Here is a 24,512-nt window from a genome sequence, read left to right on the forward strand (position 1 = left end):
TATTTTTTTAGGTCATCTCTTATAAAAAAAGCACAAATCATGTTTAAAGTCAGCTTAACTTTGTCAGCTTAAAGTCAGCAATTAATACATGCTGTTTTCAACGTTGTCCGATCATGCTGGGATGACGTGTATGATCAGGTTTTGCACAAACTTGTGGAATTTACATGTGGAGAGTTGGCTGCAGTGTGTTACAATCTCATTACACCAATAGTAATTACTTATACTAATATGACTTACACTTGTATATTCAAATTGGATATAGCTGATAACACCATTTTAATGAAAGACAAATTAATTCTTTGTAACATGTGTATAATTATGTATAGGCCTTATGAACAATCACCTAAATGTAAGGTGCAAATATGCAAAATAGAAACACTTTCACTGGATGTCTTAGACTTTTAGACACCACTAATAATGTGTATGTGTGTGCAAAATAATGCAATTAATAATTCTGAATTGCATATTATTATTATTTTGCAGGATACAGTAAATCTTATGAAGCTGAATTGCTCTGAAGGTAAATCAGTTGTGGGATGTTATTCGTACTAAAGAGGCATTTATCAGGGGTTTCATCCCAGTAAATCAAAACTGGACTGTGGCTTGGTCATGACCTCTGTTTTCTTTCAAATATTAGTTTATGAGTGGCATGAGGTTCCACAGGGGTGTGGGACCATCTTCCGATTTCCTGGAGGGATATCCAGTGACAGGAAACACACATACACACACTGGAAGTCACTTCTGTGATTTTTAATAATTCTCTGTTCAGCACAAATTAGTGTTTCTTCTTTCTATTTTAAATTAGCACTGGTATCAATAAACAGGCCTGAAAACATTTGCACTTACTACTTCTCTTAAATTTGAGGGAACATATGTAAACAATTAAAATCTCACCAATTATCCCAAACTTCATTTCTGCTCACTCTGTGCCCTCTAGTGGAGAGAGTCTTCATTACAACAAGTGCCAGTAAAAAATAATTTTTACAAAACATACAAATATTAAACATATTTGTTAAGTATTTGCTTCTGATTTACATTTACTATTATTACCCCAAGAGAAAAAGCTTTGAAATCATCCCGTATTATAAAAGAAATTTCATGTGAATTTAATTTTTTTTCTCTGTACCCCCAATTCTCCTGTTGTTCTTCTCTTATGTTTCTATCTATTATTTAAATATTTATTTACTTACATATATTTCGCGTATTTTAATTATTTGTTTAAGTTATACACACATTTAATTACGTATCTACGTCGTTGAAGTGTATAAGTATAGATAATAAAACATGACAATAAAATATCACGTTAAAAGCAAATAAAAAATAAAAAACAAAATAAAAACAAGACGCGTGTCATTTATTTATTTCATTTATTTTGTGTAACCACGCTTAATACTGGAAAATAAAATTGACGAAAGTTATGAAGTATTTAAACATACGCCGTCGCTAGAGGGCAGCAATTCCCAGTTTCCGTAAAGATGGATTTTAAAACCGCAACTCCCACAATGCAACGCAGTCGCCGGTGTCACGTGACTCCGCCTCGGTTAAAATCCAGCCTCAGCGCGAGCCGACTGTTCTTCTCTGTATCGACCATGGCTCCTGTTTCGGACCCGAGCTCCTTCTCTTCTCTGTCTAAGTGCTCTACCAAGCACTTAAATCTCACCTATCATGTTGATTTTGACAGGCACATGCTGAAAGGAAAGGTCGCCCTGACAGTGGAGGTTCTGGAGGATAAATTCACTTCTCTGGTACAGTTTTAATGTGAATTATTAAATCTGTCATTGTGCACGCTCCTCTTCTGCACCTCAGGTCAGATACAGATACGTTCATGTATAAGATTCAGTTGTCAGATGATCAGATTCATACTTTGATTTGGATTAAAGTGAAACTGATAGAGTTTAACAGTAACTACTAGTAGTTTAACAGCAGGGTAGGTTACATTGACCTGAACTTGATACAGTAGCAGATCACTGGTTTATATATATATATGTGTGTGAGTGGTTGTGTGTATGTCATTTACACCTTGTTGTTTATAAATTCGATACATTAGTGTATCCACACTGACATTGATTGACATGTTTAATAGCTAAATAATGTCTCTGCTGATAAAACTAGGTAAACCATAGAAAAATGGGATTTATGGGTTATAATGGGAATTGTATTGGTTTTGATGGAAACTATACTGATCTGTATGGGTCTCTACTAATAATACATTGGCTTCTACTGGTTATCTTATAGAGGGGAATCTGTGAAACCCCATTGAACCTACTGGACTAAGACTCAAAACACACTACATACAGATATTTTGTAATGATTTCGATGGTAACGAGCTGATGGTTCGTAAAAGTGTTTGTAATGAAAACCATTAAAATATTGATATCTTATGTCAGCAGTTATGGCTCATTAATAATGACATGTATTAGCCATGGACTGTGTACCTGGTTTACAACATCTGAACTTTGATATCATGAGTTGATAGATGACATTAATGGACTTCACCTGTGTACAGGTGTACTGAAACTTGTCAGCTTAGATAACTAAAAGGTGTACCTGCCAGTTCCAGTTTTCTTTATATGTTTGGCTTTTTTGTGGTGCGCGGTGCAAAACAGACACCGCAGAAGTATGTTAATAATTAACTTTATTTTGACAGCTCCCGCCCTATCAAGTTGTATTATTTACTGTCAAATGAACGCTATTAATGTGAAAATGTGTTTTCTGTTTATTGTATAAGAGAGACACATATTTGTCTTAAATATGTAAATGTTTACATTTGTTTATTCAGTAAATGTTTCATTTAAATGGATTTTCATATGAGAAACAACAAAATAAGCAAGAAGTGCTGTAAGTTAAGCAGAAAGATCAAATTGATATGAAAAGCAGAAGTGGGTTATTCACATGTTTGTTCACTATTTTGGTTTTTTGTAGACTCTTGACTCAAAGGACCTGAAGATCTTTAAGGTTTCTGCAAATGGCCAGGCAGCAACTTTTGCTTTAGGGGCTCAGCATAAATTTAAGGGTTCTCCTCTGGAGATCACCCTGCCATTAGAGCTGTCACGGTACTGCCAAAACTTTATTTATTGTATGAATGCCACTAAACAATTAGTTCAGAAATAACTGTAATGACATAAATGCTCATTAAACAAACTAGCAAATCATTATATAAATGATGAATAAGAAATTTCTGATGATTTATTCGCAAAGCATGTGTGTATTTGAGTGAGAGACGGCAGTAAAAAGAGATAAATGTTTAAGTGAGTATGTTAAATAACCTTAACCTTATAACAAAACCGCAACTTATTTAACCCTTGTGCATTGTTCAAATATACCTTTCGTGTTGTTAGTGGATGAAAACATCCACTAAATTAAACGGCTATAAAAATATATCAGATGAATATTTTTTAATTTTTTTTTACATATCTGTTAATCAACCTCAGTACTGATCAACTCTTTAATTGCCAAGTTTATAAGTGGTGTCACTGATTTGGGGGAAAAAAAACACACACAAAGTGACAGATTTTCAATATTAAAAGTGATTGTAAACTGGATTTTTTGACCTTTTTCACAGTCTTGGGCTTGTCAAAGATTGGTAAAAACATTGGCATTGAAGCATTTTTTTCTCACACATTTATTGTTAGTGGCTGTTTATGCCGCATTGACTTCCATTATAACCAATTTTTTTGATTGCAGAGCCACAACACCTTATCATGCATTCTTGAATGTTGGCATTTTTCCTTTTGCTAAGAGGTCAAATTTGTCATTTTTACTGTTGATCACCATGTGGCACTATTAACCCTTTAGTAGCCCTATGCAAAAACAAAGCTTAATTTATGGCTTGTACGTTGTGTTTTATGGAGTATAACTCCATAATAAAAGCATATTTGTGTGTGTGTGTGTGTGTGTGTGTGTGTATGTCCATGAAAAAAATATATTCTGTAAACTTCTTCTTTGCATTAGATTTATGAACATCATTTATTATGAACACATAGGTGTTTAGTCTTTTCAACAGGACTTGCAGCATATCACTGGGGCTCTCTGCAAGTTTGTCTGGAGGGAAAGCAACTCGTGCACGAGGGAGGTAAAAAGCTGTTTAGGAGAAGGCTTTCCTAGAAGACCTGGGAAAATCTCTGGTCTCTGCAGCAATATTGAGGATCACCTCCCTCGTTCACCAGTTGCTACTGCACTGGTGAAAAAGATTCAGTCTCCTGCATCTGTCTCTCCAGACACAAATCCACAGACACCAGCAGCTCAGGAGTGAAGGGGGGAACATGCAAGTGGTGCACCGAACAAAAAAGAAGAACAGTCAGCACTTGCATCTGTTGTGGTGGACACACTTGCAGAGAACACCAAGTGATATGCTGCAAGTCCTGCTGTCCTGCTTTTGTGTTCATAATAAATGATGTTCATTAATCTAATGTGGTTATTAGGGATGCTTAACGATTAATCGTGATTAATCGTTAGCAGAATAAAAGTTTTAGTTTACATCATATATGTGTGTGAACTGTGTATAATAACTTTGTATAAATAAATGTACACACATGCATGTATATGTTTTAGAAATGTTTGCATGTGTATATACATTTGTATATTTATGTATAATTTATATTATATATAAATATAAATACCTAATATATAAAAAAAAAATTCTTAAAATTATACATGAATGTGTTCATATTTATATATATACATATTTATTATACACAGTTTACACACATATGTGATGTAAACAAAAACTTTTATTCTGCTAACGATTAATCGCGATTAATTGTTTAGCATCCCTAGTGGTTATAATGGAAGTCAATGGGGCAAAAATAGCCACAAAAACTGCTGCTACACAAAAACTAAAAATGCTTCAAAGCCAATGTTTTACCAATCTTTGACATGTCCAAGACTGTGAAAAAGGTAAAAAAAAATCCGGTTTACAATCACTTTTATATTGAAAATCTGTGATTTTGTGTGTGTTTTTCCCCAAATCAGTGTCACCACTTATAAACTTGGCAATTAAAGAGTTAAAATCATGGACTTTTTTGGAAGATTTGGTAGTTTTGATCAGTACTGAGGTTGATTAACAGATTTATGAAAAAAAAATGAGGAAAAAATATTTACATTTTATAGCCGTTGAATTTAGTGGATGTTTTCATCCACTAACAACACGAAAGGGTAGTAAATTTGCCCACGCTATATCGTTGAGTTTTAGAAAAATTTCAAAGCATTTTCTTAAAATATATGTAAATATAAGATTTGTCACCAAAAATCATTCAATTTGCTAAAACAGAGAGAAAGTTGTGGCCAAATTAAGAGTGAAAAAACCTCCAGTGGATGAAAACATCCCCAACAACACATAAGGGTTCAAGCAATTTAATAATTATTAATGGATTCAGCCAACAAAACTGTAATTCTGAATGCCCTGAGGCCGGGATTAAGCGGATTTGAATCACAAATATAAATGCAGGGTTTTCTTTGTTTTTTAGAGGATGTGTTGTAATTGTCTTTGTATTTCTAGTGGACAGCATGTGATTATAGAGATCGACTTTGAGACATCTCCTGGTGCCACAGCTCTGCAATGGCTGACCCCTGAACAGACTGCTGGGAAAAAACATCCCTATCTGTTCAGCCAGTGCCAGGTATCCTCCCCATCTCATGCAGCAAGATGATGTGCAGTTTCTATAAAACACTTTGCAAAAGTGTACAAACCACAGTGTTGTTTTTTTAGTTAGTTGGTTTACTCACGAAGGATATTTCTAGACTGTTTTATTTCACAACTCATGATTGATCATGACCCCATTTCTGCTAAATCTTTCCCACATCGAGTGTGTAAAGTGTGTGTGTGTGCTGATAATAATCAGTTTGCTGATTTACCGTAAAAGGAGAAAATATATGTTGTTGTTTTATGCTTTTGCAGGCTATTCATTGCAGAACTATGGTGCCTTGCCAAGACACTCCATCTGTCAAGCACACTTACTATGCACAGGTAACATGCATGAAAAAAAAAACTACTAAATACAAAAAAAATGTGGACAGAAATGCTGTAAACCAAAAGCAAATAAATGAAAACAAATATTCTAATTTAAATGCTGAAACTGCAACATCTCTGACAACCTAATGAAAACCAGCGAACCGAAAGAGAAAGATTAAACTTAAACGGCATGATAAAAAAATGTAAAAATGCAGAAATTAAATTTTTTGTGTGTGTGTTAGGTGTCTGTTCCCAAAGAGCTGGTTGCCTTGATGAGCGCATTGCATGACGGGCAGGAAGCAGATCCAAATGACAGCAGCCGAATCATATATCGTTTCAGACAGCCTGTGAGTTTCTCTCTTCCTCAATAAAAGACACTTTATCATTTCATTAAATAACTGTTTGACACATTTTTTGTTTTAATAGGTTCCCATGCCCTCTTATCTCATTGCTATTGTAGTTGGGGCATTGGAAAGCAGGTAGGTTTTTTACTCTGCTGTATTTCCTTTTATCTCTGCTAATTTTTAGTTTTTCTTCACTTACTGTTTATCTCCATGATAGATGCCTGGCTTTGCGGTTTAATTTTCTTTATCTTGGCTCAAATGCGTTTTATAGTCAGGTTTACTTTTAACTCTTTCCCCGCCAGCTTTTTTTAAAGTTGCAAGTGCCATCATTTATGATTTTCACAAAATTTCATAGAAAATGTTCTTCTTTAAATATATAAACATACAATATATCAAATAAAGAACAGACCATCTGCTTTCAAACAAAAAAGTTTCATCCTATCTTGATTTGTTATCTTTTCATCACCTCTCTCAAATATGGGTAAGTTTCTTTAAAAATACCAAATTTTGGGCAAAAGGCTGAGATAAATAAATTTTTGTGTAGGACTTTTGATAGAGATCAGATTCAGAGTTTTTATTGTTTTTGGATCAGTGGATGCTTCAGTGTTATATAAGTTGGGTAAAAGCAGCACCTGGTTGATACTAGCGGAAATACGGATTGGCGTAAAAACTCATCATTGGCAGGGAAAGGTTTTCTCTTAATTGACGAGAGAACTCTTTCCCCACCATTGATGAGTTAAGTAAAATCCAATGAGCTGTGTACAGTTGGGTTGATTGGCTGATGGCCACACGAGAACACGCCCAGTCACAAGCCATTTTCTGTCGTTCATCCCAAATGGTGAGGTCAAAATGGACAGGAAAAATATGATGTTCAATTCTGTGGGTCAGTGAGAGGGTGAAAAATTATTGGCAGGTGTTTCTGATCAAGCATTGCATAAGCAGCGCAAAAGGTCATGGGGTCAAGTGCCAGGGTACACAAATAATAATAAAATGTATAGCTTGATTGCACTTTAAGTTGCTTCAAATAAATGTATAAATGTTAAGTTGAGCTACATTTCAACTGCCCTCACCACAAATAGTTGTTTTTCAGTTTTTAAACAAGTTGGCAAGTTGGCTTCTTTTCCGAGGAGGCACGGATGTGAAACTCATCAAAAAAAGGGTTTATGATTAAAAAAACGCTTGCGTTTGCAAAATACTTGCTTAATCTCAAGGGTAATCAGAGTTTTGTGTTATAAATTAGTATCTTGCCAGATTTGAGGGTCTTATGTTTATGCAGCAGTCATGTATTTTGACATGACACACGATGCATTGGTTTCCATGACACATCGAACACACATTTAGTTTTTTGCTGACTGCTAAAACCACCAGTTTTTTAGATACTTATCATTTCTCATGCATCTGCTTGTTTTTATTATTGATCTACATTTACAGTAAATGTGAATGTGAATGTTGTTCTTATTTTTTAGGGAAATTGGACCCCGTTCCAAAGTTTGGTCTGAGAAGGAGTTTGTTGACCTGGCAGCATTTGAGTTCTCAGAGGTGAGATGGTGACACTAAAGCTGTGATGTGCTAGAGTCATGTTTTCCACTATTGGTTAACCCAGATGAATGAAGATAATCCCTGTATGTCTTTTTATCAGACTGAGATCATGCTGAAAACGGCTGAGAGCCTTGCAGGGCCGTACGTTTGGGGACGTTATGATATCCTGGTTCTGCCTCCATCTTTTCCTTATGGTGGCATGGAGAACCCCTGCCTTACGTTTGTTACCCCAACTGTACTGGTTAGTGTAATCACTTCTGTTTAATCATCAGTGGCACCATATGCATCTGGCATTAACATCTGTCTGGGTGATCCAGTTGCAAACGGACAGCGCAAAATGCTGGGTGTAGATGGGATCTCAAACTTTTTGTGATTTAAAAGCCATTAGAAGCCAAGTGAGCATTGCATTTTTTTAAAGTTAATCCCAGTGTTTGTTTGTAATAATTTTTTTAGCATGCTGTAAAGCACTGCTTTTGAAGATAATGTAAGTTTTTATGAATTTAGAGATCAGCTCCAAATCTAATCTCAGTGGTCACAGGAGACTCATTTGTGACATGAATATGAGTTACAAACAACAACTAGTCTGGACCGTCATATAGATCAGTTCAATTCAGTTAAAACCATACAAAACTAAACTAAAACTATACATTATTGGAAAGCTCTAGGTGTCTAGTTTTCAAATTTCATTGCCATTTTGCAAAAAGTATAACAAAGGGAGAGTAATTTTCTAAAATGTCACAGGCCAACATGTGGACCCAATATGTTTTTACATATTTATAACACTTATCCCCGGTTTCATAGACGAGGCTAAAAGGATCAGTCCACTTTCTTAAAAAAATCTGGATAATTTACTCACCCCCATACCAAAAAATGTTCATATCTTTCTTTGTCCAGTCTAGAAGAAATTAAGTTTTTTGATGAAAACACCCCAGGAATTTCTCCATACTGTAGACTTTATTGGACCTCAACTGTTTACAGTTTCAGTGCAGTTTAAAAGAGCTCTAAATGATCCCAATCGAGGCATAAGGGTCTCATCTATCAAAAAGATCATAATTTTAATCAAGAAAAATGTAAAATATGCACTTTAAAACCACAATTTCTCATCTTGCACCAGCCATGTGACACACAATCGCGACCTTACATAATGCGTAATGACATCGAAAGGTCACATGTTAAATATGTGAAACACACACTTGTGGACCATTTTAAACAATAAACTGATTTTTATTAATTGATCATTAATTATTATCATTCCAAATATAACAACGTCTAAACGGCCCTCTTTTTCCACACTTGTAAACACTGGAGCGGTAGTTTCGCATACGTCATGCCTGACCTTTCAACGTGATCATGTAATACATAAGGTCGCGATGGCGCATTACACGGCTGGTGCAGGATGAGAAGTTGTGGTTTAAAAGTGCATATTTTTTATTTTTCTTGATGAAAATGAGGATCATTTGTGACCCTTATGCCCTATTTGGGATCGTTTCCAGCCCTCTGAAGCTGCATTTAGAACTGTGAAGTTGTTGGGGTTCAATAAAATGTATTAAATTAAGAAAAATCCTGGAATGTTTTTCTTAAAAAACTTAATTTCTTTTCGATTAAACAAAGAAAAAGACATCAACATTTTGATTGACATGGGGGTGAGTAAATGTTTTTTAGGAGACTGGTGTAATCATTTAAGGGTTTGAGCTGTCTCAACTGAAAATAACTTGCACTGGCAGATCTTAAAATATGCCAGCGACATTGATTTGTTTTAAGGTACACACAAGTAAGTTATTTTTCTAAGGCATGTTTATAAAAGATGCTTAAACATCTTACAGTTTTTTACAGACGCTAGGACACATTTCTCAATACTTGGGTCACTTTTGCAAAACTCTTCACACAGTTCTCCTAACCAACTTTCAGCTCGGCAAAGCAGTTCATTTCACATTCAAAATGCACTTCAACTACCAAAACACTTTATTCAGGTTTCAAATCAACTCATTTATTGGACCTCAACAGATTACAGTTTCAATGCAGCTTAAAAGAGCTCTAAACGATCCCAATCGAGGCATAAGGGTCTTATCTATCAAAACGATCATCATTTTAGTAAAGAAAAATGTAAAATATGCACTTTTAAACCACAATTTCTCATCTTGCACTAGCCATGTGATGCACCATTGCGATATATGTTACTGGAATGAATCAGACATGATGCAGAATTCTTCAATATTTTATGTAGTTTATTTAAATTTTTGGCACTGAGTAATTCCAAAATACAAGAATTTGTATACACAACATCCACTAATACAGATACAACAGTAATGCTAATCTACTCGGTCTTCTCCATGTTGTTTTTATAGCATTTAATTTTAAGATTTAAAATAAATCTCATAAAAGAATTATTGTAGAAATGTAGCAAATTGCTGTCTTATTATTGTGTTATTGTTTTGAACATAAGTTTAACAGTTTTCAAAACAGTATGAAAGCATGTGCAAATTGGCATGTAGAAATGCATTCAATGACTACATCTTCTCAAATTTGAGAGCTGTAGTCATTGAATGCATTTTGTGCCAAAGCAATGATAATTGATCTTCAGTTTAGCCCACATAGACTTCTATTGTGCTCACTGTGTGAAGAGTTTTGCAAAAGTGACCTAAGTATTGAGAAATGTGTCCTAGTGTCAGTAAAAAACTTTAATTAACTAAGCTAAGTCTAAGTCTGTGAAACCAGGCCTTAATATTCCATTTTAAACCTTAAAGGCACCATGGAACTTTTTGGCCACTTGGGGGTGCTAGACATGTAATTTTCACGTCTAGCGCCCCTAGAGGACACAAGCGCCGCACCACTGGCGCAAAGGAAATGAAGAAAACTCTTTAGGTCACAAAGTGTGCCTTCCAGCATGTCATGCGTCATATGATATAATTTCGCGTAGCTCACGTTTACAAGCCAGTTGTAATGGTGGTCGCTTGGTTTAAGTTTATATAAAAAAAAATGCCCTAAAGGGGAATCGAACCTGGATCGCCCGTGTCGTAGGTCCATGATGCCACCACGGCGTCACAACGTCACTTGATATTAATCTCTCTCTAAACTCTCCAAGTAGGCTCCAGTAAAATTCATGTTAAAAAAAGAGTTTTCAGGCACAGACAGGACTTATATATGCAAGCATTATAACATTAGTTACTAGTACAAAAGCATGAGGGCCAAGTCAGCATCGGTCAGAAACCCCTCCTTCTTCTTTAGTTCACGCCAGCGAGCGAACGCTGGCCCAATATAATTGATCCTCGTCCTTCTTTGTATTCTGTCACTCTCCCCTTTTCTCTTTCTGATCTCCTCCGACAAAACCTTGGGTTTCTTTTTCTTAGTTGCTGCTTCGGCCATGACAAAACATCAGGAAAATAGTTGCACTCTCACGTCCGAATTTTAGGAATTGGAGAAAGTGACGTATGCCGTAAGCAGTGGCGCCCCCAGGATTGTTTTCATGGGGGGGCACAAAGGGGCCAGTACAAATCTTAGGGTGGCACAATTAAAAAAATTATTATGCCTGAATCTAATGGTCAACAGTTTTCCCATTGCTTTTAATGCTACTTGTATAGTTGTTCTTATTTATTACTAGTATATGATTTACTAGAGACAAATACAAATAATTTAAAGATCAGATGGTGGAATAGTATTAATCTATCAAAGATGAGTATCGACCGATCATCGTTTGATTTGTGTATTTAAAATACATTATTTTATTACAATGAGTTATATCCAGTGTTATCCAGTTAACATACTGTAATTAAAGTGACATACTTTAGTCCTTAACACGTTTCTAGTCTTCTATAAAGTTTTCTCGACGTGGGCACCAATCTTACCTCTCTCTCTGTCTCTCTCTCTCTCTCTCTTTCTCACACACACACACACACACACACACACATACACATACACACAAGCTGTGTCCCAATTCAGGGGCTGCGACCTTCTAAGGACGTATTTTAAGACCGATTGCGTCACAGCAGCGCGACTTCAGGCTGGTAAGGCCGTCCCAATTCGAAGGATGCTTAGAATGAAGCCTCAAAATGCGTCCTCATTTCTCCGCGCTGTTAAGGATAGAACGAATGGATCCTTAACAGCCGAGGATATCCCAAGATTCATTGCGCGTCTGCAACGGCAGCTGGATATTCTAAAATAAACAATTAAAACCTTCATTAAATAAAAGTGTGTATTTATCAAAAAAAAGTTTGTCACTGTTTTAGTATTATAAGTTATGTTTTGTGTTAATATTATTATTTTTATGATGCATATATTTCTAAGGTTGATTAATTTAATTTAATATACTGTTGAATAGTTTAATCTACATCAACGTGTCATATTTTCTAAACTAAATTAATATTTTTCTGATTTCATATTTATTTTAATAAGTCAGAAACGTTTCCGCTATGTCCTGCTGACAGGCGCAGCAGGTGACGCCAATTATGGGTCGTCCGAAGGTTAGACCGTCTCATTTCAGTTCTCTTCGCGGATTTCTGAGGCTGCCACCTTGAAAGACCGAGTGCTCATATTTAAGGTCGCATGCTTAGAAGGTCGCAGCCCCTGAATTGGGACACAGCTACAAAGACGCGTTTGAAGGGAAAAGCGCATGTTTTCGGCAATTGCGCAGCCCAATTCGCGTCATTGGCATTTCGCATCGCCCCTTGCGAGGACGCGTCTGTCTGATTGCGTCTTTGCATTGACTTTGTATGTAATCTACTCGCGCAAATCGTTGAACTTGCGTTTGGTGAGTATGCCCCATAATGAATGGAAACACATTATTCCCTTCGCGGCACCGCAGGCAGTGAGTGCACATGCACAAGTGCAGCGGGTACACTGGCAAGAGTAGAGCGAGACCTTCAGCCTATGTGCCGGGCACGGGCGTCATGCACCATTTTTTAAGGGGGCACAGTGTGCACAGCTCACAGAAATGTGTGCATACACAGACATCAAACGAAATATTATAGATTCTTCAGTCTTTTCTATGGCACTTACATTTGTAACAAGCTAAGCGCCCCAGCCTTCATGCAAAAACCTCCAAAATAAATGTGTTGACTAACTTTTATATCAAATACTATTCAATCGGATTATTGACATATTGGGATCATATTTACATCTGAAACGGCATGTTTTGTTTATTTACGTTTTGTTTAATGACTTCTAATTGTGTCATTAATGCATTTTGCAAAACAACTGCATTATCCTATGAAATTAATGTAATTATAAATCCATAAAGTACATAAACAACGAAAATGACATAAGCTATAGCCACGTGATTGATTTTAAAGTTCAATAACGATTTGAAACAATATGTTTAGATAAAATTATTAGAGTAACAGACTTTTTTATTAAATGTTACCTCGTATGTGAGCATGTGTGATTCTGCTCCCCCGTGAACTCTGGCGAACTTTGGCGTTGTGCCAAGAGCCAAGAAGATAAATCTAGAAATCTCTACTAATATAAAGTCCAGACAGTCACATTTTAAACTATACATTTTCTAAACAGAGGAGGTTAACAGCACATTACTGTCCTGGGGTTTGGAAATGTTGTAAGCGTTTCTTAGACGTTTTAATTCCTCAGATAGCCAAATGCAACAGCAAAGCTTGTGAGCGCGCTCCGACGCTGATGACGCCAGAATAAAGAAATTTAACACGATCAAAGCGGCAAAAATGACAAGTGAAAGTGACAATGATGCAGCACAGAATTGATAATATTGCGCATATTAAACAGATTAAAAGACAAGTAACAGATTAATGGATGCTTCTTTGATTTTGAGGTTGCATGCAAAATCCAGTTGGCTCAAAAACCGAGGGTCAGTTTGAATGGGCATGACGTCTCTGGTGCCGGGGTTTAGCCCCGGGTGGCCCCAGCCCAATTTAAACCCTGACAGTGATTATCTAAGTTGAAACAATATGCTTTATATAACCTAGAATTAACTGAGTTTTACTTACTAGTTTGTGAGTTTCTTCTGTAATGCATGCAATGGCTGAACAGGAGCGAACAGGGCGTCACGTGTACGTCACATGGATGGTAGTGCACTGCGCGTAATCGCGGGTAAAGGAGAGGGGAGGGGTTAAGGTTGTATTCTATTTAACACATTATACAAATGTATTTTATTTTTTTACATAGCTTTTAGTGTACATTTTAATGAATACATATTACTACTATTATTTCAATCTGAAAATCTCAACAAAAAAAAATTTTTTTTTTAAAAAAAATCTCATTCTGTTTGGGGGGCCACTGGGGGGGCAAGTGACTTTTATGGGGGGGCCGCGGCCCCCCCTTGGGGGCGCCACTGGCCGTAAGGCATATTTTTGTAGTTTTTTGTTTTGTGCTCGGGTTACTACCCGAAACCCCAAATTTAAAAGTATGAGAAAAAGTGATACAGACCCCGTCAGGCTATGGTAGACATTTCATTCAACCTATTTTAAGTCGATGTACCATCACAAGGGTCTTGAAAATATATTAAGAAGGTTGAAAAACTACAAAGTGTCACTTTAAATAATATTGACAAACTATATATTGATGAAAAGCTCTAACAATGTAGTTTTCACATTTTATCACAATTTTGAGTAAAGAAGAGACGGTGAGAGCAAGTTTCTAAAATGTCAAGCGCACTCTGGTGGGCCCACTTGGTATTACATGTTTTTAACACTAATATCCTATAAAAAACCTTCAAAAACACACACATATATATATATTATCATTTTTGAATTAAACCTAGCTTTATATTTGTAGCATTTTGGGCATAAGACATTTTCATTTTTATTGTTTTTAAATATAAAATGTATACCATATTGCATTATTTTTATTTATCAAAATAAACAAACTTCTAAACTCTTTATTTTATTTTAATATTAACCAAACCTTTAGACACACTGTGTCTTTAAAAACCATGATTAGGCTTCTAGACCGAAGCATGCCAGAGCTATATAAATTTGATGGAGCACTTTACCTTTTTTACACAAACGCTTAAAGGGTGGGGGGGTGGTGACAGTTAAGGGCTAATATGATAGATGGCAGGTATCAATTTAAACCAGATGCTTTACATCTTACATTGAAAAGAAGATCATGCTTAGACCAGTGTTAATACCTGATCTAACTGGTGCTGATCTGATTAATAGCCATTGTTGAATAATACTGATGAAATATGCATACTGTGTTTGTTTTATTTTTTTTAAATCCGTGATGGTGATACTCCTGTGGTCTCTCAGGCTGGAGATCGGTCCCTTGCCGGCGTAAGTCCCCTGATTGCATTTACATGAAAATAATGTTTTTAAATATTAAAACTCTGTAACACTTTATTTTACAGTGTCTTTGTTACACATGTTACATGTAATTATTATAGTAATAACAGTTAATTATCCATAATTACATGTAACTAATCCTAAAACAAACCCTAATCCTTACCACAACCCTACAGTAAGTACATGTTGTTGATGATTATTACTTAGTACTTAAAAATATAATTACAATGTAACAGTGACGCCTTAAAATAAAGTGTAACCTAAAACTCTATAAAATTTATATTCTTTGCATTTGATTCTTTTCTTATTTGGCTCACTGCTACAGGTCATCGCTCATGAGATTTCTCACAGCTGGACAGGGAACCTGGTGACCAATAGGACATGGGAGCATTTCTGGTGGGTTCACATACTGTGCTTTCTCTAAATACACACATTACAGTACACAAAATGAAAGGGTGGTTCAATATAATCTTCCTGTTTAGTCTTTATACATGGTCAGGGTTAGCCTGGCTGCGCCCTCCTAAGCACTTCCGCTCAATTTCATTTTCCTTCATTACTACATCTGGGATTTCGGTCTATTCTAGCGTTTCGAGAAATCACATTTTTGTAGGACCAATCAGCGAACAGAGGGTGTGGCTGAGAACGATGACGTTGTGCTTCAGTTTGATTTGTAATTCAGTAATGGCATCGGAGAAAGACGTGAGAAAATCTATTCGGTCTTTTGTTGCAAAAAAGCAATGTTTGCTAAGTTTTGTTGGTCTGATCATTCGGACTTGTTGTTTCCGGCCGGTTTTGGTGCATGATATAAGTCACGACCACACGTTAGCGATTGCCTATGGCAGATCCTGAGTGACTCTGGGCAGATCCAATAGTGTTGAACTTTAACAGAGAACCCGCCTACAAGAAAGTAAACGTTTCTAAATGTAGAGAGGCCAGACTCTCTGTACAAATTAAATGTGCGAGAGTCTGGTAGAACCAGGCTAGGTCTGGGTGGAATGTGGAGGAGGTTTGGTGCTGTGCATCAAACTTCAATATTTCAAAAGAACAGTGTTTTTCCATTACCTGACCCTTTAATTGGTAAAAAGTAAAATCTCTCTCTTTCTTTCTTCTTGCAGGTTGAATGAGGGTCACACAGTGTATTTAGAGCGAATGATTGCCAGGTCTATGGAGAATGAACAGCTCAGGCAGTTTAAAGGCATTGGAGGATGGAAGGAACTGCAGGAGGCTGTAAGACACAATTATCTAAATACCCACACATCAAAATTCATCAGATTTTGGACAGATTTAAGCTCACTAAATTGATTCATTAGGTGTAGTTTATACAGTTTAAAACTCTAGACTGTTAAAAACACTGTCACTGGGGCACTACCATTAAAACGTCCTAATATGTACTTTTAAGTACAGTTATGTATACATTTTGTACCTTTGAGATAATAGTATGCATCTTTGAGGTATTAATAAGCTCCATTTTGGTACCAGTATGGGGTACTAATGTAAACTCTTTAGGTGCAAAGCTATATTTTTTGAAAGCGAACTGCCGCGTGATACCTAAGGTACATATTTGGACATTTTTTTCTGACAGTGTACCAACATGCCATCGTTAATCACTTAAAAACTTGTCAGATAAAAAGTTGTCAGTTACAATTTTTTTGTGCATTATCAAGTCAAGTCAAATTTATTTATACAACATTTTTTTATAATGTTGCATTGTTTCAAAGCAGATAAAAGTAAAATAAATATTACATTTTATTGTCTTTATAAATATATTGTAATCTAATAAAATGGTATATACTATGTGCACTAAAACAATACTAAAATGTTGTTGATATGAAATAGTATTGGCAATGCTAACTAATAGGTAACTAATTCAAGCTGGAAAACACTAAACTAAAATGTACAAAGTAAGTTTAGTGTGGTGTTGGTTTTTAGGTAAAACAGTTTGGAGCAAACAATGTCCTTACAAACCTGGTTCCAAATCTGGATGAGGTGGACACGGATGAAGCCTTCTCCTCCGTTCCTTATGAGAAAGGATTTGCTTTGCTTTATCATCTGGAGGAACTACTGGGAGGTCCAGGTACACACACAAAGAACTCCTTACACCATTCATATGCATACGTGATATGTCTTTAAAAATATATCATCATGAGTTGTATCTATGGATAATTGTTAACCTAAGAGATCAGTTTATATCTACAAAAGTTTATGATTTGATGATTTTCTTTTTCTTGCACAAACTTGTAGAAGTCTTCATGGGCTTTGTGAAGTCCTACATTCAGCTTTTTGCCTATAGCAGCGTAACCACAGAGGAATGGAAAGACTATCTGTTCACTTATTTCAAAGACAAGGTAAGGAATAATAGCCATCATCATTTGGAAATAGTTTGTTAAACAGAGGTTTCTAGAAATAATAGTTTTTTATGTATTCATGTATTTTCCGAACACAGAAGAGCTCTGATTGCTGTATAACTGACCTATCTTCCTCTTCTCCCTTAGGTGGACATCCTGAATAAAGTGGACTGGAATGCATGGATGCACACACCAGGAATTCCCCCAGTTAAACCACAGTGAGAACTTAAATTCATTTTGTGTTTGTGTGTGTCCCTAAAGCATTTAACTTTTGTTTGGACACAAATTTGAACCCAGAAGTGAGCCAAACCCTGGCCAAATCTCTGTCTGGGAAAGTTCTCATTTGCAAAAATTAAATTGAAATAAAGCTTTTCATACTTGTAAAAATGTCTGGCATTTTCAAAAACAAGATAATTGAGGTAAACAATTATTGTGCAAATAAAATATAAATTGCTTGCTGCTGGACCAATGAAGGCACCCCTGCTTTGACAGGTGTAGCCTATTGCGACACTTACTTAATAAAAAGGTTGAATAAATGCTTGTTTTTAAAGTCACAGAGTAATCATGTTAAATTATTATTATTATTATTTGTTAAATAATCATAATTATGTACATAGAAACCCCATGCAATTCTCTACCCAGTTTGGGAAACCCTGTAGTAGATGACAGTATAGTATAGTACTGTACAATCAATTTCAGTATAGTACAGTCTACTGAAACACAGTACATTCTACTACAATACAGTATAGTATAAAAACAATACTACAACACATTTAAATGCCCCTATTTAGAAAGTAAACGTGCGTGTGATCTGTATCCCTTTCTTCGTTGACAGGTATGACACCACTATGGCCGATACCTGCACTGCTCTGTCTCAGAGATGGGTGAAGGTGAAAATTATTCGCACACAAGAGCCTCTTATAATCTAAGTTTCTCTTGACTGTCAGACTATCACCTCTCTGCTTTTGTGTGTTTGTCTTTAGGCGAAAGAAGAAGACCTTGCCAGTTTTACTGAGGCAGATGTGAAGAAACTGAACTCTCATCAGCTCATTGAGTTCATGGCTTTGCTACTGCAAGAGGTACTTAATGACATTTACAATTTACACATTTTTCTCATTCAGAAGCATTTGTCTAAAAAAATCTTCATTTGTCTAAAAAAAATTATCATAATATATATCTAAATATCTATTAAAATATTCCTATTAACTATTCACTTAAATGCATCAAATTTACTGATTCTAATTTTGATGATATTTAAGATACTTAATTTTTATATTTGTGAATATTTGGCTATTTGATATACAGTCTTGTTCAAAATAAAAGCAGTACAATGTGACTAACCAGAATAATCAAGGTTTTTAGTATATTTTTTTTATTGCTACGTGGCCAACAAGTTACCAGTAGGTTCAGTAGATTCTCAGAAAACAAATGAGACCCAGCATTCATGATATGCACGCTCTTAAGGCTGTGCAATTGGGCAATTAGTTGAATTAGTTGAAAGGGGTGTGTTCAAAAAAATAGCAGTGTGGCATTTAGGGTTGTTGCGGTGACAGAATTTTCCCACCGGTTAATCAGCGCGTGACAAACCCGGTTTTACTGGTTTCACCGGGTGGGAGGGGCTTATAAATGCACAGAAGTGTGCATTTTACTTTCACTTTTGAGTTAGATGCAACTGTTGTTTAAATCCAGCGCTTGCGTACACTGCGTTAAATCGCGTATGAATTTGCGTGCAAATGTGAGTGCAACAGCTGGTTTAAGTGCTTGAGTCAATGTGCGCAGGTACTTCTGACAGAAACCCGCCAGTCCCAAGCAGAGCAACCGGCTATTCCTCCATAAAGCGCTGCTTGAATGATGGGTTTATTATTATTCTTAATGAAAAACACAACAACAAAACGATCTCGCCTATATTAAACATCATATGTATCTTATAACAAAAACGAGTAAGCACGCGGCTTCTGCCATCGTCTGCTCGCCGCAGTCTGACAGGAATGAAATCTGACACCCGCAGCCGCTGCTCTGTGATGACGCGCGTTCAGCTCCGCTGGATTCAGCCAGCAGACACATACAGTTGTAAGTGTTTGCTCTCTCTAACGAAACTAAATGATTTAATTACAAGAAAATATCAAAACGACGGTGAAAGACGGTGTCGCGGTGGGCAAGTGATCTAACCGGTGAGAGGCTGAAGCACCGGTAATCACCGTTTCACCGACTATCGCAACAAGCCTAGTGGCATTCAATTACTGAGGTCATAAATTTTGTGAAGAAACAGGTGTGAATCAGGTGGCCCCTATTTAAGGATGAAGCCAACACTTGTTGAACATGCATTTGAAAGCTGAGGAAAATGGGTCGTTCAAGACATTGTTCAGAAGAACAGCGTACTTTGATTAAAAAGTTGAATATAGGGGAAAACCTATAAAGAGGTGCAAAAAATGATAGGCTGTTCAGCTAAAATGATCTCCAATGCCTTAAAATGGAGAGCAAAACCAGAGAGACGTGGAAGAAAACGGAAGACAACCATCAAAATGGATAGAAGAATAACCAGAATGGCAAAGGCTCAGCCAATGATCACCTCCAGGATGATCAAAGACAGTCTGGAGTTACCTGTAAGTACTGTGACAGTTAGAAGACGTCTGTGTGAAGCTAATCTATTTTCAAGAATCCCCCGCAAAGTCCCTCTGTTAAAAAAAAGGCATGTGCAGAAGAGGTTACAATTTGCCAAAGAACACATCAACTGGCCTAAAGAGAAATGGAGGAACATTTTGTGGACTGATGAGAGTAAAACTGTTCTTTTTGGGTCCAAGGGCCACAGGCAGTTTGTGAGACGACCCCCAAACTCTGAATTCAAGCCACAGTACACAGTGAAGACAGTGAAGCATGGAGCATGATATGGGCATGTTTCTCCTACTATGGTGTTGGGCCTATTTATCGCATACCAGGGATCATGGATCAGTTTGCATATGTTAAAATACTTGAAGAGGTCATGTTGCCCTATGCTGAAGAGGACATGCCCTTGAAATGGTTGTTTCAACAAGACAATGACCCAAAACACACTAGTAAACGGGCAAAGTCTTGGTTCCAAACCAACAAAATTAATGTTATGGAGTGGCCAGCCCAATCTCCAGACCTTAATCCAATTGAGAACTTGTGGGGTGATATCAAAAATGCTGTTTCTGAAGCAAAACCAAGAAATGTGAATGAATTGTGGAATGCTGTTAAAGAATCATGGAGTGGAATAACAGCTGAGAGGTGCCACAAGTTGGTTGACTCCATGCCACACAGATGTCAACCAGTTTTAAAAAACTGTGGTCATACAACTAAATATTAGTTTAGTGATTCACAGGATTGCTAAATCCCAGAAAAAAAAAATGTTTGTACAAAATAGTTTTGAGTTTGTACAGTCAAAGGTAGACACTGCTATTTTTTTGAAAACACCCCTTTCAACTAATTGCCCAATTGCACAGCCTTAAGAGCGTGCATATCATGAATGCTGGGTCTCATTTGTTTTCTGAGAATCTACTGAACCTACTGGTAACTTGTTTGCCACGTAGCAATAAAAAATATACTAAAAACCTTGATTATTCTGGTTAGTCACATTGTACTGCTATTATTTTGAACAATACTGTATAGTCCACCCATTCTTTATATAAAGACAGCGGTTGTTTCTTTTTTAGGAGGCCCTGCCTCTGACCCATGTGAAGAAAATGCAGGACGTCTACCAGCTTAACAGTGTGAAAAATGCAGAGGTCCGCTGCAGGTAAACACGATCAGTGAACCGTCGATTCTCTAGTTCATTTATCTTCATAGTGTCACCATTATTAAACAAACAGTTAATGATGGGAGATATCACTGCCTGTTTTTGAAATATGTGTTTCATGCAGGTGGCTGCGTGTGTGCGTCAAAGCAAAATGGGAGGAAGCCGTTCCCCTTGCACTGAAGATGGCCACTGACCAGGGCAGGATGAAGTTCACCCGTCCCCTCTTTAAGTAAACAAATTATTTTGTTCTAAAAATTCACGATTCAAAAACAACTACAGTACTTCATGAAAATGAACACAAGCCCTACTCTGACTGATGGTAATTGTTTTTTATGGGTTTGTAAGGTATAGTCAGTGATTTTTAGTGCTATTCGAATCCAGAATGTCTGTGTTGTTCTTTTTTTTTATAAAGTTGCCATCCAGTGCCAGCATTTTTAATAATTTTCGTCCATGCTCAAACCTCTGAGACATGCTCCCTCCCCTCCTTCTCTCTTCTATCTGAAGCGGATGTTTCCAAGGTCTTGGCTTCTAACCATCCAACTACCTGCCCGCTAGATCCCTTACCCACCCAAAAATCATAATTTAGATGCCAATTCAAATACGAAGCATAAATCAATAGACAGTTGTAATCAAATGGAAACATGTCATACCTGGCAAAAAGAGGATACACTGTAACAGTGTAGGAGATCTGGCTACAGATTCCTCAAAGTCACTGTCCTAAAAACGTCCTGATGTCTTCCTTGTTCTGTGAAGAGGAAATACGTAAGGAGTTCTGATTGTGTAGCTTGTGTAGTGTGTTGTGATTCGATAGCAGCTTAGCTTGCTGTTAGCTTAGCTGGCGACTGATGTATTCCTGTGGGCGGAGTTTAGTCAAAAAACTGTTCTACTGACGTCATTAAAGCAGGAAGTAGAGGGCTGTAGTCAAATCAACCGTTCGCTGTAGGCTTTGAATGGCAAGTTCTGTTAAAGAAAATATATCGCCTGGCAGTAAACATTTTACAGGTATTATTTATGCTAAAAATGTAACATTTTCTATACAGTTTAGTGAAGAACTTTGGGGTCCTTAAAGCTTAGAGGTGGAGAAACCTACATATGGCTACATGAAGACATGATGTTTGAAAACCAAATGTGGGAAGTCCACTGTAGTCTATAGAAAATTCTGATTTCCAAGAAGGGTTTTTGTGGTGTAGAGTTTTCTTTTTTATATGTCTTTGTTGCCCTGGCACCCACTGGGCACCCATGTGGAGCTCTTTGGGGGGTCTACCTTTAGTAACTTTGACACCGTCCTTACATTGGTAAATTTCAAAACTTTGTTAAAGTCAACTGCCATTGGCAGCTGTAGCAATATAAGTTAGTTTTCAGGCCTGTGCATATATATCATCATGTGATGATTAACCACATGAGGTGGTGAATTTCAGGGTGTGTTTAATTACAAACTTCCATATCCACTGTGAATGTATCTTCATCCGAACGCATGCATTTTATGCCTGAGGAGTCATGGGGTTGACATCAAAGTACTGCGAGGGTGATTCAAGAACTCCTTATCCAAAAGAGTTTACTTTCGGATCACACCTGCAGTACTTCGATGTCATCTACCATTGGTTTTTGTCAAACACACCTATTAATGATCAATATTAGGAACTTACTGATGATCTTTTCTACTAAAAATATTTGAAATTATCTTTACTGGCGACTGCCATTCTCTGCCATACGCAAATGCCATCCCTGCTTTGTTTTCTCAGGGTTGTATTGTTGTGCTTTTTTGTTTTCAAAAGACACTTATACCTCAAAGTCCCTGCTAACCTCATTTTGTCTCTCCGTCTTATAGGGAAGTATACAATTTCCCCAAGTACAGCGAGGAGGCAGTGAAGGTTTTTAAAGAGCACAGTGGAACGCTGCACCCCGTCACTGCAATGCTGGTGGCCAAGGATCTGAAAGTGGATGGAAATTAGGACCCTGGAGCTTCTCACAAGCGCGCTGCTGTCTGCATTATTCTCTGCTCAGAATTAACTCGAACCCTCAGCAAATTAGTTAACGATTTTATTTTGCTTAGCCAAAGTGCTCAACTGTTTTCACAGTATCTTGATTGATGTTTCTCTCAGGGCTTATAAGGAAAGCAAGCACCCTTTCAGTATCATGCAGTATATGTCATTCTCATATAGTTCAGTGTTAATAAAAAACTTCTATGAACATCAACATTTTATACAATCTCAATCTCAAATGAAGGTTTCTGTAATAAACTCCATCGTCTGTACCCCATGAGTTTGTCCTCTTTATGTTCGGCATTTAAAGGTGAATAAGACATGCTCGTCACAATGAGACAGCAGCACTTTAGATACAAGAATTGCTTTAGTTGTGTCTAAAATAAAGTACATTCAGTCCGATGCCTCTGGGTTTATATAAAACCTCTCATTTAAAACACCAATGCAGGAATTTGGGGAATTGTCTTGTAAGGGCTTAACCTTTCCTACATAAAGACAAGTCCCACAAAATAAAATATTGCAAGTCTAATATATATAATATTTTGTTTCTCCTGGTAATTTTATATTTTTTCCCTAAATCTGGACTGTAAGAATAGACCACTTAAAGAGTGACAACCTGGGCTTGAACCCTAAAACACATTATTTCAGTGTTTGTGCACTTCCCTCTGAGCCACTAGGTCCTGCACACTTGTGCTGTTTCTCTTGGTAATTTTATATTTTTTTCTACAAATCTAGACATAAAATACATAGAGCACTTAAAGAGAGCGAACCTGGACTTGAACTCTGAAAAGCCTGATCTAAGTGTCAGTGTTCTAACATCTGAGCCAATGGGTCCTGTATAAAGTCAGTTCTTCTGGTAATTGTGTCATAGATTTTCACATCTAGACAGCATTATATATTAACAATGCATCTGAGCTTGAACCACATGTTTTAAGTTCATACACTCATACCACAAAACCAATGGGTGTGTGAGTATTGTTTTATTTTTTTAATGTGGAATGCATTAATCCTACACCTGGCATTAACAACCTAGGCTTGAACCCTGATCCACCTGTTCTGTTGTCAGCGCTTATATCACTAAGCCACTGACTTTGTGTGGCAACCTTTGTTGTTTTTCAGGGAGGTTTTTTCTCTTTGTTTAAAACTATTAAAAGAACCTTAACCCTACGGGACTTGAACAAGGCAAGGAAAAGGCAAGTTTATTTGTAGAGCACATTTCATGCACAGAGGTAATTCAAAGTGCTTTATATAGAAATTATAAATAGAAGTATCCATTTGACTTCTTTTTCAAGGTACATGTACAGTACATAATTGAAACAGGTTATGAACAAGCTGTAAGGAAAAACAAAATAAA

General features: G+C 36.7%; 1 protein-coding gene across 1 annotated transcript; it reads left to right on the top strand.

Moving 5' to 3' along the window:
• Positions 1-1,532: 1,532 nt before the first annotated feature.
• On the top strand, positions 1,533-23,435 carry lta4h (leukotriene A4 hydrolase). The gene is made up of 19 exons (XM_065265766.2): positions 1,533-1,745; positions 2,923-3,053; positions 5,498-5,618; positions 5,897-5,965; positions 6,193-6,297; positions 6,377-6,429; positions 7,761-7,833; positions 7,934-8,074; positions 15,045-15,068; positions 15,403-15,473; positions 16,193-16,304; positions 17,007-17,151; positions 17,319-17,422; positions 17,570-17,640; positions 18,258-18,312; positions 18,406-18,501; positions 21,094-21,176; positions 21,301-21,405; positions 23,005-23,435. Exons 1-19 carry the CDS (start codon positions 1,590-1,592, stop codon positions 23,126-23,128), a joined length of 1,839 nt encoding a protein of 612 aa, XP_065121838.1. The 5' UTR covers positions 1,533-1,589; the 3' UTR covers positions 23,129-23,435.
• Positions 23,436-24,512: the final 1,077 nt, after the last annotated feature.

The sequence above is a fragment of the Paramisgurnus dabryanus genome, chromosome 1 (genome assembly GCF_030506205.2).
Source record: "Paramisgurnus dabryanus chromosome 1, PD_genome_1.1, whole genome shotgun sequence".
NCBI classification, from domain to species: Eukaryota; Metazoa; Chordata; class Actinopteri; order Cypriniformes; family Cobitidae; genus Paramisgurnus; species Paramisgurnus dabryanus.

Excerpts from the sequence above, each read along its gene's own strand:
- lta4h (XM_065265766.2), top strand. The coding sequence starts at position 1,590 with ATGGCTCCTGTTTCGGACCCGAGCTCCTTCTCTTCTCTGTCTAAGTGC. Across the intron at positions 1,746-2,922 it reads AGGATAAATTCACTTCTCTG|ACTCTTGACTCAAAGGACCT; the intron begins GTACAGTTTTAA and ends GGTTTTTTGTAG. Across the intron at positions 16,305-17,006 it reads GGAAGGAACTGCAGGAGGCT|GTAAAACAGTTTGGAGCAAA; the intron begins GTAAGACACAAT and ends GTTGGTTTTTAG.